This window comes from Pinus tabuliformis, chromosome 4_2 (genome assembly GCF_031772625.1).
Source record: "Pinus tabuliformis cultivar Carrire ecotype Pingquan chromosome 4_2, CPIR1, whole genome shotgun sequence".
Classification (NCBI taxonomy): Eukaryota; Viridiplantae; Streptophyta; class Pinopsida; order Pinales; family Pinaceae; genus Pinus; species Pinus tabuliformis.
In genome coordinates this window covers 521,553,592-521,569,283 of record NC_142304.1, presented here as the reverse complement: position 1 = coordinate 521,569,283, position 15,692 = coordinate 521,553,592, and the positions used below count along the sequence as shown (strand labels likewise).

Here is a 15,692-nt window from a genome sequence, read left to right as displayed (position 1 = left end):
ATGCAGAGGATGTGATTACATGGTAGGAAGTGACTCTGCCGAGTATCTACAGACTTTCTAGATATAAACTTGATTTGCATATCAAATTTGTCAGACAGATGCACCTTTTTGGAATGAAATACAGAACTTGTCATCATGGAAGGAATAAGATTAGCTGGACTTCATGGAGAGAGAGGTGTGTCCAAGACTATAATTGTACTGTGTTTGCTAATGAAAATGGAATGAGAATATAGTATATCGGAGTAAGAGCATGACAGAAGGAAAATATATAGTAGTAGAAGTGCTAGAAGGAAAAGATATAGCAGTCAAAGTGTGCTCAATGTTCTCCAAACAATGAACTTACACTACTATATCTTCTCCTCCTTGCAATTTTACCAACGATCGCTAATTCATAGAGCACTTGCTTGGTCTTCTGGCTAAACATGTATTGGTCACTTGGTTTTTGATATCCTCCAACCACTTGTTTTATTGTGATCAAGAATGACATTCTTACATTTATTTCTCTGGCTCCCATTGAAATCAAAATCTACACAATTGAGCATGACAAATATTCAAGGGAAATTGCTCTGCTAGGGTCTAGTGCTTATAGAGATAGATCTAGATTATATAAAAAATATTTATTTCTTCTTTAGAATGTTTTTTTTATCTAAATTCATGGGGAGTGAGTGAAAGCAGATTTGGCAATGTTATTAGGAGGCCCACTAATTTTTAATGGGACATCATTCTTTAGCTTTTATTCTTGTATGTTTCTTTCTAGATGAACACAGGTGAAAACCAATTACTGTCTCTTTTGAATTAATATAATTTACCAGGCAAACTCAATCAAGCATTTTGAATAATAAATCAGTGGGTTTCTTCTCAGAGAAAAAGTGAAGGATAGACCAGTAGCTCGAACTTTAATGAGAAGGATGGATCATGTAGGGAATAGTGGAAAGTGCAACCTTTGTCAGTTTCCACCTTGTTGGTGTTGCCGAAATACCATAATAAGTGGTTTTGTTGGCACCTAAAGACATGCATGGAGAAGCTTCTTGTTGTGAAGAGTTATATTACATCTTTGTAATGAATATACTTGTTTCAAAAGAACAAATATATTAACTGGTCACTCGGTTTCTGATCATCCACCCTTGCTTTCAATAATTTCCATTTACATGTCGCTATTCTTCCCCACTCTATGCCTTACGGCATTTCCTTTGCAACATTAGGTGCAAATGCTAGTTTAATCCCAAATACACAACTATATGGTAGAATTATTATGATTAATATTTTAGTAAACTATATTTAAGCATTTTGTTTTATGCCAGAAACTTTTATAAGTTTTAGGAGTGAGGTCTTCATAAAATTTATATTAAATAGAACAAGTAATAATATTGAAAAGAAAATTCAACTGTATAACTTTTATTGTAATGTTTTGAATTACAAATTTGAATAATATAAATTATTATATAAAACGATAAATATAAAAAATAACAAACTATATATAAAATTTCATATCAAATATAAATCAATGCACAAACAATTTGTCTTTAAATTAATGCTACCTTTATCTTTATTAAAGAAAACACAACCAAATATAAATCAATATGTAAGTAGTAATTCCATATACACTAAAACATAATTAATATATTTTAAAAATAAATACATATATTAATTTATAATCAAATAAATCATCTATATATATATAATTTAACAACTGTAGCAAAATTATTCTACATGGGTTCAAAATCTCTGTCTCTGATTCTAACTTTCACAGTCTAATAATCCCTCCATCTTCAAGTCTTATAAATAAAACTATAACATGCAAATGTAAGATAGGTTGAAGATGATATATGGAATACATTATTATGCAATACATTTTTACCTGATATATGAATTTTATTATTTTATGACTATATACTATATTCACTATTAAAATGGTTATTTTATTATTATATGTGTGTTTTTCAAATATAATTTTATTAAAATGGTTATTTTATTATTATAGGTGTGTTTTTTAAATATTTTTTTATTAATATTTTTTTATTTTAAATAAATAAGTATAAATATATAAAATTCTAATTTTATTAAAATAAATTTAATTTCATATTATAAAATTACTAATAAAAAAATAATTTTATTGAAAATAATAAATCACATTTTTTTCCAAAAATTATATATATAATTTAAGTTTTTATATATAACGTAATGGTATTGAAATGATTTAACTTAGTTTTTTTTCAGATTTTTTTAAGTTATTTTTTAGTTGATTTCATTTAAAACTTTGTGGTGATTTTTTGGAATAATAAATTTTAGTTATGTAATTTTAATGATATGAGCGTTTAAAATTTTTTTAAGATGTTCAATCTATTTATTCATTTAAAAACACATATTAATTTAAGATGTTTGAGTTATGTAATTTTAAAGATATGAGTGTTTAAAATATTTTTAAGATGTTGAATGTATTTATTCATTTTAAAACACATATTAATTTAATTAAAATTCGCAATTTAAAAATAAATAATTAATAAAAAAAATTATTAAAATATCCACTTATTAGTGTGATTGTTCAAACGAATGGAGAGGTGAATGGATTGGAACATACAAGAAGAGTTTGCATAAAAGTTTTTATGCAGCTCAAATGTTTAGTGCAGATACTATTTATAACCATGTTACTGCAAAATATAGTCATGTTTCACAAATTATTATTTAATAAATTAAAGTTACCAATTAATTTTAAAAATTGATTTTTTTTGGTGCAAACTTTCCATTTCATCCATTGGATTATCTCCTTAAAAATATCTTAATTTTTCAAAATGAAAAAGCTAAATTATATTATATTGAGTCGATATAACAGATACAAAATAGTACATATCATGCTGATGAGACTGGATAATCTGGGGACATGGAACACAAAAACTCGAGGATAAGGTTACTTAAGCAGATCCGTGTAGATGAGACACATCGTGCAAGAACAGAGGGGAAGAGTCGGCAGAAAACATATATATGCCATACAAAAGCTTGGAAAACAAAAAAGGATGAGAAAACCAGATCAGATAATCAAAAGCCTGGGAGAGAGAAGTCCTGTATGGAAAATGCTTCCCCTCCAGACTTTACCTCCAAGGACCAGCAGCCTGGATCAAGATAAAGACCGTTCTTTGACAAGCTGTCTGCAAGCTGGTTCTGTGCCCTGTAGATGTGCTTGATGGTGCAATCTCGCAAATGGCCCCAAAAGAACATGATCCTATCCATCCAAGCAGAAAGGTGGGGGCATTTGATGTGGTATTTTCCATTTACATGATCGACCATGATTTTTGAGTCCCCGAAAATGGAGATGGTGCGTATATCAAGATAAATACAAAAAGCAAGAAGACCAGCAAGGGCCTTTGCTTCAGCCAAGCTATTGGTGCCCTTTCCAGAATTCCAAGAGAGACTGTAATGAAGATCCTCGTCCATAATAATGAGAGCTCCGCAGCCACATGAGTTCTGCTGGGCGGCGCCATCAAAGAAGGCCATTGGGGGGTGGGCTTGTAAATCTTCTTGTCCATTTCTGTTGATTGCTTTCAGATTGGGAAGCTTTTTCGGAATAGAGTCGTGGATGGAAATGATGTGTTGTAAAATATCATCGAGAGGCTCCTTAACATCCTTGAAGATAATTCGGTTCCTCCACCTCCATGCACACCATATGACAATGATAATGAAGGAGCGCCATGTATCTGCTGTCCACTCCACCATTCAAAAGCTGCGTGTGTAGAAGCATGAGTGACCAGGGGGAAGCCATATAGGCCTGCCAATTCGTGCCAAAGATGCTGTATGGATTTGCATTGGAAGAACATGTGAAAATTTGTTTCTTCTTCTGATTTACACAAGAGACACCTGCTCGGCCCTTGCCACTTCCTTTTTCTTAAATTTTCCCAGGATAGATTTTTGTTGTTAAACACCAGCCACGAGAAATATATAAGTTTTGGAGAGCAGCCTGTTTTCCAGAAAACTGTAGGGAAAATGGGGAGAGAAAGCGGGGATATTAAACCAATCAGGTCTGTATATATATCCTTGACGCGAACCTGTTCCTCAGCAATAGGCGCCTTCTAGATGAGATAATCATGTGACCTTGATCTGTGAAAACCGCAACATCTTAAGGCATTCCTGACTGTGTTCCAAAGGCTAGCCATAGGCTCCGACATACAAAGATCAGCGGCCGTTTTCCATGAAGGGAGGGGGCCTTGCCAACCAGCTATGAGCTTGTCCCATGTGAAAAAGCCCTTGCTGTGGAGAAAGATTAGGATCCGCTCGGGGATGGAGATGTGTTCACGCCCGCTCATGATGGGGTCGAGCCCAATGAGGATATTTGTGCCAGATTGGAGGGACCATTTTAGGTTCATTAGAAAGTATTTCTCTATTTTGCGGAAGCTGAGCCAAATCGCGGACCCATTTCTGGCGCCAATCCTTCCAAGGCGAAACCAGTATTCCAGCTTCTTGCCTCTCATATATTTAAGTTTAATTGTGGTGCTCCACGGCCCTTCCCCGAATATTCCCCTCCATAGAGATTTGCACAACAGTGCTTTCCCAAAGGCCCTCAAGTCGAGAAGTCCCCAACCACCTGCGGACTTTGGCCGCGAGATCATTTTTCAAACTAGTGAGATGATATTTTTCTTTGACCGTTTTGCCGCTCCATATGAAATTTGCGGTCACCTTGTTCATTTTCTGTATGATACTAGCCGGTAGAAGGAAGATGTGAGCCCAATATACTGCAAGTTGCGACAGTACTGCTTGTGTAAGCACGATTCTACCTGCCAATGATAGAAATCTGTATTCCCATGCTGTGATCTTTTTATAGAAACTATCAATTAGCCATTGCCAATCATCTTTGGTATAACCCTTTGCCTTTAGCATACCGTCCTTTATTGATCTCGCTTCTACTCCAAACAGTGAAGATATCCATTCCACTGTTTCCATATTGGCGTCATTGTGGAAGAGAGTGGATTTTGACTTGTTTATTTGTAAGCCAGTGGCGCTTTGAAACTTAATTAATATGTCATATAAACATGTCCATGAGATCCTGCACAGCATGGCAAATATTAGTACGTCGTCAACAAACAAATTGTGTGAGATAAAGTTGTTCCTACAAATCTTTACGGCCCTGCATCTGTTCTCAGTGACAGCCTTATTTATATGTAGGCTTAAGGAGTTCATAAGTATTGAAATTGAAGAAAGTTAGGTCAAATGATCGCCCGGTTCTATGAAGATAACAAAGATTGATCTCGGTGAACCACATCAAAAAAATATTAAAATTAATTCACAATCATTCAACAAAATCCATCAACCAAATCATGGTTGAAAATAAGCCAACCATTTTTCCCACTATTATGTATTTTTTTATATTTTTTATATCATCAGTACTAAAGTTAGCGCAAAATTGTTCGACAAAATCAATGTCGATTTTTATGGCAGTATCGTATGGAGTTTTAGTTCAAAAATAATGGAAATTTAGATTGATTTTAATAAAATTTAATGAAAGTTAATTATAACGGTTAAGCTTCAAAATTTTTAGTTTTAAGAGTTACTAGAAATATGGATAGTGTTCAAAATTTTGGGTGTAATGAATTTTACCAGAATTTTAGATAATGTTGAGACCTTGGTAGACAACTTTCTTTTATGGATTTGTGGTAAGAAAATCCGTCCAGAGCATTGGATGGTATTTCGATATCAGCGAACGTTAGCGGTCCCACGGGAGTCGGGACAATCCAAAAATAGCAAGATATGCAGGGAGGACGGTTTGCTCTGTAATCATATGGTTGACTCTGAGCCCCATACACCTCAAATATTCGCTCAGCTGAATGTCGAGGAAAACGCTTGGAAAACAACTGTCATCGTGATCCGAGGGAACAAACAAAATGTGCCCTCGACAGGGATGGCAGCGAAACGAAAAGCCCAAGTCTCAGAAAATATTTGGTAGTTGCTTCCTTCAACTTTATCCGATCCACGTGCAAATTCAAAGCCTTTTTATTTAGTAGTTGCTTCCTGCAACTTTACCCGATCCACGTGCAAATTCAAAGCCTTTTTATTGGCAGACAGTACAACAGCGTTCATGGAATTATTCAATTATTGCACTGCACACAGAGTGCTTGTACTTATGTTCCGGATTGTCCCCCTCATACCCCACTGGAAATGACGATTCGGAATTTGTTCCATAGATATAAACGGCGTTGATTAGTTAAGTTTTGATTTTCAATCATTGATTCGGAATTTGTTCCATAGATATAAACGGCGTTGATTAGTTAAGTTTTGATTTTCAATCATTTAAGTTTTAAATCGAGTTTGGTAGTTTTTTTTGTTTTGTTTTGTTTTTAAAAAAATTTCCGATTTAATTTCACTAAAATCCACCAAGAATTCATTGAAATTACAAGTTTAGCGGGTAGCCCCTGTAAAATAGAAGTGTCGTAAAAGTTTTCCAGGATTCACAATCTATATATATAGTCAAAAAACTAGTTTAAATAACACAAATCAAGGCTTCCCCTTAATTTTTTTAGCCCCATTCCAAGAGGTAAACTCCAAAAAGTCTATTAAAAACAACTCCTTTTTAGATGATATTATTTTTTTTAACTTAATATTTAATTCAATTTTTTATTTTTTTTTAATAGTCAAATTTGTTTAAAGAGATAAGAATTTGTGAGAACTACAATTTTTTGTAAATTCTAAACAATTTAAGTGTCTCATAAGATATTAAATTTAATTATATATTAAAAACAAATTTTAAACAACAAAAAAATATTTTATTAAATTTTAAAAAACTTCAAAACATAAAATAATTATACAAAACCATTTTAAAATTAACAAAATCCAAATACTTTAATAATAAAAATAAATTCTCAACAGTAAAATTTTGACTCTCAATAACAAACTAAAAAGAAACACAAAAACAAAGTAATTTAAGCGTATTTATTCCACAGCCATATTGTGATGAGCAAAGTTTCTATCATGTAAATGAAAGTTTCATTTTTCAGCCTATTTTCTCTCAAATTTAAAGAAAAATTGATTTAGAAACATAAAAATGGTAGAAAAAATTATTTAAAAAAATTATAAGCTTGTTTATTCTACGCCTATATAGGTTTTAAATGCTTCAATTTCATAAACATAATCATCGTATTTATAATTTAAATTATTTACGTGGGAATCAGGTTTTATAAACACTCTATCGACCTTATTATTAAAAAAATAAAATAAAAATATGTTTTATTATTTTTTATAAATTTGGCTTAATATTACTATTATTTTTTCTTTACAAACATTTTATCAATAATTTTAATTAGAAAAGAATGAAATAAATCAATTCAATATTAACACGTTTTTTTATATACATTTTGTTTAATAGTATTATTTTTTCGCTTGAAAATTTTATTTGAAATTTTTTTAAGAATATTTCTTTATTTTGAAAATGATATCTAGTGTAAAGCAATCTCAATATTAATATGTTTCTTATATACAATGTTGTGATAGTATTATTATTTTTTACTAGAAAATAAATATGTAGAAAACATTTTAATATTTAAAGAGTGATTCCATATAGGTTGGTTGAATATTGAGAAGTATGGAAGAACTTGTTATTGTTTTGAAACCAGTGTTTCGAATTATTTAGGTGAGTCCATCATCAGGGTTGTCAATTCAAGTTTAAGAAGAGAGAGAGTGGATGCATGGAGCGATTAATAGTTGATAGTTGATGGTTTAATGATAAGAATTTGAATGTTGGCTATTTATTTGTTTACTTGCTAATATGGTTAAATTAAGTCTGTTTAATTTCCTAATTTATTAATGAGAACTAGATGTAAGTGTTTAGTATATTTTAATATTATAATATGTGTGTTGTTTAATGATTTTAAAGGTTTTTTTGTTTTGTTTTTGCTTTTTTTCTTTTTTTAATTTGGCTTATTTCTTAACTATTGATGTTTTGTTTTAAAAACATTATGGGTTATTTGTTAATGCTATTTATACGTTAATTATTAATGTTTTTAATCTAGGTTTATATATGTATGTTACATTTTATTTTAATGTATTGTGTAGGTTTATTTATGTAGGTTAGAGATTTGTTAGAGAAATGGTTCAGTCTAAATAAATTTTTATTGAATATTGTAACACTTCTGATAATAGAGAAGATCTCTTCACCAAGCCCCATGGAAAAATTAATTTTAAATTTTTTTAGGGAGATGTTAGGTGTGCAAGTGAACCCTTTCTCCATTAAGGGGGAGAGTTAAAAATAATGGAGAAATTATGTGTGTGTCTCCTAGATTAGGATTAGTTTCTATTTTCTAGGAGATAGTTAGTTTCCAATAAGGAGGAGAGTTAAAAATAATGTAGAAATTATGTGCATGTGTCATAGATTAGGATTAGTTTCTATTTTCTAGGAGATAGTTTCTATTTTCTAGGAGGTAGTTTTGATCTCCCTGAATCGATGTAAACCTATATATTTTGATTATAATGATTAATCAAGTGTGTGGTACTACTTGTTATTAAAGAGTTACAAGTCGTTTAATTCTCTAACACCTTAGTGAAAAAAAATAAAATAAATAAATAAATAAATCTAGTGAGATTCATATCCCATTTTAATAAAATGCATTTTTGAATGCATAAATATATTTGAAATTTGTTATTAAAAAGTTACAAGATCTTTAATTCTCTCAACACCTTAGTGAAAAAAAAAATCTAGTGATTGTTATTCCATTTTAATAAAATGGATTTTTGAATGCATAAATATATTTGACAATTTAAATAACCCTGACTCACTTGAACTTTGCATATGACATAACTATTAAGCACCATATTAAGCACTAAGCCAATTATTGGGTCAATACCTCTTTATCTTGTGGGTTGGATATCACTTTATTTGTATCCAACTAACAAGATGAAAAGCCATTAAACAAATAAGTTGCTTAGTGCATGATAATTAATAATTTCCCACATTCAGTTTTTTATTCTTTTAAATATTTATGTGGAAAAATAATGTCACTTACCCCGCTGCAGATTTTTTTTTCCCTAAGTATAAAGATTACAGATATATGAAGTTACCAACATAACCGAGCTTGTTTTATGTATTATACGGTTGACAGATCTACAAGCCCTATCCTAGCATGTACGTTCACATGCCGGCTCATTTAAACGCTTACATAATTCTAGTCCTATAGCTGTACCACCATCCAGCTTGTTAAACAAGACTGCAAGGGTTCCCACGTGGTTGTCTATGACTCAATCCTATTGGCGAATGACACGTTCTCTTCCTGATGATTCATGTAATCTTCTGGGTGGTATGCAATAACAATGCTATGGTTCTTATATTTTTTGTTACTCCTTGATATTGGTTGACGTTAATCGAGCATTTAACTCTTTTGTCCCACCCCGGATACGTGGCAGGGCAGACCCAGCTACCACTCTCGGGATCTGTCATGAATCAACAGTTACAAAGCAGGTGAGGCGATCTGACGGCTGGCCTGGACACTAGCCACCTACACTACTCCCGGCGCCAAGTTGTTGATCCATTCTCCCGCAGAAGGACCTGGAACTGCTCTGCCTCCTGCCTCAATAGAGGGCTGGGCAGTCCTGGCTCTACGCTCTGGTTGCAGAGTATGAGAATACAAGGCCTTGGAGCTCACTCTCATTACCAAAACTCTTCGGACAGATAAATATACTAGCCAGTTTCATACCCTAGTTATTGGCACAGTCATTTGATTGCTGGAATACACATCGTATGTTGGTTATATGTACACAAATCTTTAACACGGTGTTTTTATTCACTCGCAGGTACCCCCAACCATCGGTCTGGTTTGAGGAGAGCTTAGACGGAGTGGTGAGCAGATAACCACCTTGGCTTGCCACGGGTAAGAAGAAATTTCACTCTTTGAGGTTAATAGGATGGGGTCCGGTCTACAGGCTGTTGTGCCTGGTCTCTGTTGACTGCTTGCCCAAGCTCACTGATGGGTGGCCCGGATTCGGGTATGGTGAGGCCATCCCTGGGGGGTCTATTATTATTTCATTTAATGAATATGAGGCTTCATCCTCTTGTTGTTTTCCCTGAACCGCGCTGACGGTGCATGCGGTGTTGTATGTTAACTTGCACCAGGTCTGCTTGGAATTTAACTTATGACCCTGGTGGACTCTCCTGTTTCAGGGCCCAGCTTATGATAATAAATGTATTTTGAGCACCTGTTTATTAATCTACGGGCTTGGAATTGTACATGGAAAATTCCATTGAAATCTTGAATATGTATATATTGGAATAACTGAATGAATTTGCTACTCATATTGTTGTTCTATTATTTGTTTAAAACTGGTTCAGTTCCTACAGTCGTGGCTCTGTACAGCAGTGTTTATGTATATATTTTTATTCAGCTTCCAGCTCTGTATTTCATTTGAAAGAACCATTTCCGGTATTTAAGTATGTCGTTGTTATGTTCTCTTCTTAACCCCAACAGGGGTATTTACTGTTTTGATTCAGAGGGGGGGGGGTGGCCCTGCACAAGGGTTCAAAGGTTTTGGTCTAGCCCCTCCCAGCCACGGAAACCCATCTTCCAGTTACCATATTTCAAGCGGCCGAGACTCGAGGCCCCGCCCCAAGAGCTCTACACCCCCTAAACCCTGCGTTTTTTTAAAGAGAGTGCATGCAGTATAATCAACAGAACTGGGATCTCACTGGATTCCTGGTTGTGGTAATTTCCCTTTTTCGTTGAAGAACTTGTTCCATTGAAAGTCTGTATTATTAAACGTCGCTATTTTGTAAATAACATGTTTTACTATGCTGGTCCTAGCTCGCAGGGAAGTTATTTGTTTCTCTTCCTTTTATATTTCCCCATTCATGGCTTAAGAGCCCACGAACTTTCCAGTCTGACACGACTCACAAGGGTTCCTTAGCTTAAGCCAATAAACCTAGGGATGATTCCATAACGGGGCCATCCTGGCTTATTCCCTGCTTATTGTTTGGAAACTGTAATGCTTAAAACCATTTCTGTTGTGGCAAGGTATTACAGTATCTGATGACCCTTGCTCCTTTATTAATTCACTGCACTAAATCCTACAGGACGTGTTTGATACAAATGTTTAACCGGGATGCTGTAATAGTTTTTTTTTTAAAAGTAACCATACTAAACAGTCCCTCTATATTTATGATTAGTCCACTACAGCCGTCCATTACAACCACTCAGCACCATTCACAGCATTTGCCATCTTCATGGAGATTCTCGTTTATCACAGTCATTATGTTTTTCTTTTTTTTTAAATAAAGAAACCAACATTTAATCATCATCAAAGATACATATACTATGTATATTTTCCTGTTCTTCAGTTAACACCACCTCGGTGGCAGCAGCAAATTCTTGAATTTTCTACAGTAACAGGCATTCCTATACAGTGTATTACATTTCCTAAAATCTTTCACATAAATACTTATAAATATTACTCGCTTACCTGCACTGCAGAAACTTACGAATACTCCGAAGTCGGGCCTCCTCTATTTCTTCCGCTCCTGATATGCCACCCAACCTTAAGATTTGTCCTCTAGGACCAAAAATCTCCCCCCCTAGCTCCCTTGCCAGGCCACTGCCCTCAACGAGTTGTTGCACCTTGGTGCGTGGCTATCTGGTCCTCACCAGACGTAGCCTTTCTTGTGTGTATCTTTTTCTTCCTCTACCTGTCCCAACAGCGCAGCAAAAAAAAAAAAAAAAAACCGAAAAACCCTTTTTCCTGCCTCCTTTCCTCCGGGATAACCCCCGTTAGGAAAAAAGTTAGGGTATATGGAACACACACAGCAACTACCTTCTTGGGAAGTTGCCAAATTTTCAAGAAACATTTTCTTAAAAAAATACCACAGTAATTATTATTAAATCCAACAGATAAATAACATTCAATTCAGTTTATTAATTACCACAGTAAAATCAATATTTACATTTATCCCGGGGCATCACATCTTCCCCCCCTGAAATTAGACATCATCCCGATGTCTTTCGGCCATGAACAGCCCTGGATAAGCCTTTTTCATCAGCTCTTCATCTTCCCAAGTGGCCTCTTCAGGTCCAAAGTGCTGCCACTACACTTTAACTTGGGTAATAGCTCACTTCCGCAGCATTACTTCTCTCCGATTGAGGATGCTCAGCGGTTCGACCAAGACTTCTCCTTCCGGTTCGACCTGCAGCACGCAAAATTCTAAGTCAGTTTTCTTTTAAGGAACAACATTTGAGCTAATTAATCGGTGACTATCTCTCACCTGTATGTCTTGCCATCTGATTATATGTTTGGGATCATAAACATATTTCTTTAATAAGGATACATGAAAAACGTTGTGGACCCGTATGTGACTTGGCAGAGCGAGCTGGTAAGCTACCGGCCCAATTCTTGCTAAGACTTGAAAGGGTCCACAAAATTGGGGTGCCAGCTTAGCACATCCGCTCCACTGTAATGTGCTCCTCTTTGCTCAAATTCGCACATATATGTGATCATCGACTTGATACTCCTTAAACTTTCTTTTCCGGTCTACAAAACTTTTTTGTCGATCTTGGGCTACCCTTAAATTCACTCTCACTTCCTTAACCGTTACCTCCATTTCCTTAAACATGTCGGGTCACAACATTAATCGGTCTTCCGGCCCACCCCAGCTTGCGAGTGTGCGACACTTCCGTCCATACAATACTTCGAAGGGGCTCATCTGCAATGATGTATGATAGCCATTATTATAGGCGAACTCGACCAGGTGCAGATAATCTTCCCACTTGGTCAGTTGTTGCATAACGTATGCCCATAGCATGTCTTCCACCACCTGGTTCACCCGTTCAGTTTAACCATCAGTTTGAGGGTGATAAGCTGTGCTGAAATTCAACTAAGTTCCTAATTCCCTGAACAATGTTCTCCAAAAAGCCGAGGTAATTTTCAAGTCACGGTTTGAAATTATTGTTTTAGGTAACCCATGCAATTTAAATGTATTCGGCATAAAGATATGGGCAATTTGCACAACTCTATAGGTCGATTTCTCGGGTATGAAATGTGCCGATTTACTTAGTTTGTCCACCACCACCATGATGGAATCGTTATTTTTCTTCGTTTTGGGTAAACCCGTCATGAAGTCCATGGAGATGGTTTCCCACTTCCATTCCGGGATGGGTAATGGTTGCAGCAATCTCGCGGGGTGTTGATGCTCTGCCTTAATTTGTTAGCACTCCAAATAATGTGCCAAATACTCAACCACATCTCTCTTCATACCTGGCCAATAATACTCCTTTCGAAGAGAAGTGATCATTTTCTGATATCCCGGGTGACCAGCATAGTGACTTTTATGAAATTCATCCAGCAGTAAGTTTTTAATGCTGTTTTGATTGGGTACATACAACCTTCTCTTGTAACACAGCATTCCAGCAACATTTACAGAGTAACTTGACTGATTTCCTTGGTTGGTCAACTACTGTACCTGCTGTTTTATTTGCTGATATACCATGTCTAGTTCTGCTGCTTTTTTAATCATATCTTCAAAGGGGCTCTCCCATTCGCTACAAGAAATTTCATATAGACATTGTAATTTCTGACTTAATGCATTTGCCACCCAATTTTCTTTCCCTTTCAAATGTTTGATCTCGAAATCAAAACCACCTAGAAAGTCTACCCACCGTGCTTGCCTAGCATTAAGGGTAGGCTGGCTAAAATAATTGGTTATGCTGTGGTGGTCCGTCAATAGTAAGAATTTCCTACCCATAAGGTAATGTCGCCACATTTTCAAGGCATGAATAACAGCTGCCAATTCTAGATCATAAGCAGAATATTTCTGCTCATGCTCTTTCAGTTTCCTGGACTCATAGGCGATTACCTTCCCTTCTTGCATCAACACACCTCCTACACCTTCTTTTCTGGCGCCAGTGCACACCACATATTCCTTGTTGGGATCAGCTATGCTCAGAATGGGTGCTGTGGTGAGCAGATGCTTAAGCTGCTCAAAACTTTTTTGACAATCTGGGGTCCATATAAAAGCACTTCCTTTTTTTTGTAAGGAAGTGATAGGGTATGCTATCCTAGAGAATCCTTCCACAAATCGTCTGTAGTATCCGGCAAATCCCATGAAAGATCGGATGTCTGCCACATCCTTTGGTACAGGCCATTCCATTATGGTCTTAATCTTTTCAGGGTCCATTGCGATCCCTTCTTTCGTGATTATGTGCCCCAAATATTGTATTTCCTCTTTAAAAAAGTCGCACTTAATAAACTTGGCATATAATTGGTGTTCTCGGAGAGTTTGCAGCACCAGCCTGAGGTGCTCCCTGTGTTCCTCCATAGTGCAAGAGTATATCAATATATCATCAATAAAGATCAGTACAAATCTGTCCAAATATGGATGAAATATGTTGTTCATTAAACACATAAAGGTTGCAGGGGCGTTAGTTAACCCAAAGGGTAGCACCACAAACTCGTAATGCCCATACCTTGTCCTAAAAGCAGTCTTGGCTATGTCTTCCTCCTTAATCTGAATCTGGTGATAGCCTGATCGCAGATCGATCTTGGAAAATACTGTTGCTCCCTTCACTTGATCAAAAAGTTTGTCGATTTGGGGCAAAGGATACTTGTTTTTAATGGTCAATTTATTCAATTGACGATAATCTATACACATTCGAAGGATTCCGTCTTTTTTCTTAACAAACAGTACTGGTGCTCCCCACGGGGACACACTGGGATGAATATAATTTTTTTCTAGCAATTCTTGTAACTACATTTTTAATTCTGTCAACTCAGGTGTACTCATTCTGTAGGGGGCTCGGGATACTGGTGCTGCCCCTGGTACCAGCCGGATAGTAAAATCTATATCTCTCTTAGGTGGCAGTCCAGGAATCTCCTCCGAAAACACATCAGGAAATTCTTGTATCACAGGGATGTTGTCCAAAGTGGCTATTTTATCTTTCGAATTAGCGTAGCTTACTTGGATGGCATAAATCTGACATCCCTTCCTGATGCACTTAGCCAACTGAGAGGCAGTTATTGGCCGAACCTGTACAGGCCGTTTAATCCCTTGCATTTCTTGTCTTGCTCCGAGCTCATCCTTGTAGTAAATAGTCTTTGTTTTGCAGTTGACCAGGGACTAGTGCTTCTCGAGCCAATCCATACCAATAAGAACATCATAAGGACCAAGGGGAAGTACATTCAAATATGCCCTTATTGACTGTTATGATATCTTTAAAGGGAAATTATCGACCTTAGCCTGTACTCTCCGCTTTGCCCCTGTAGCCAACTGTACTAACCATGGATTCCTAAATTTAACAGTTTGCAATTTACATTGCTCCACAATCTTAGGACTAACGTAACTTAATGTAGCTCCAGGATCAATTAAAATAGTGACAGGAAGGTCTGAAATTTTACCTTCAAGTTCCACCATGGTTGACTGGTACTCCAATTGGCGATCTTCCAGGGTAGCATTAATCCTTGGCAGACTACGTCCTACGTCACCGATTGTCGATGCTTCGTGGATCTGAGAAATCTGTTTAGCTCCTTTTCGTTGTGGGCAATTTTTGATGTAATGAGGTCCACTGCAGCCCCAACAGTGCACGGGAGGCCTTGCTGTCCCTTCGCTATCAAATTTTCCAGGTGGTTCACTGATCCTTGATTCACCAGTTGGTTTTGATCTGAAGGAGCTTTTCTGGAAATTCCTACTTGTTTTCCCTTTGACAAGGCCCTTACCCCCACCACCTCGACTCCCTTTACTGTTCCCA

General features: G+C 35.9%; 1 protein-coding gene across 1 annotated transcript; it reads right to left on the bottom strand.

Moving 5' to 3' along the window:
- Positions 1-3,033: 3,033 nt before the first annotated feature.
- On the bottom strand, positions 3,034-3,708 carry LOC149170279 (uncharacterized). The gene has a single exon (XM_089425498.1). The coding sequence runs from the start codon at positions 3,706-3,708 to the stop codon at positions 3,034-3,036; it is 675 nt and encodes a 224-aa protein (XP_089281624.1).
- Positions 3,709-15,692: the final 11,984 nt, after the last annotated feature.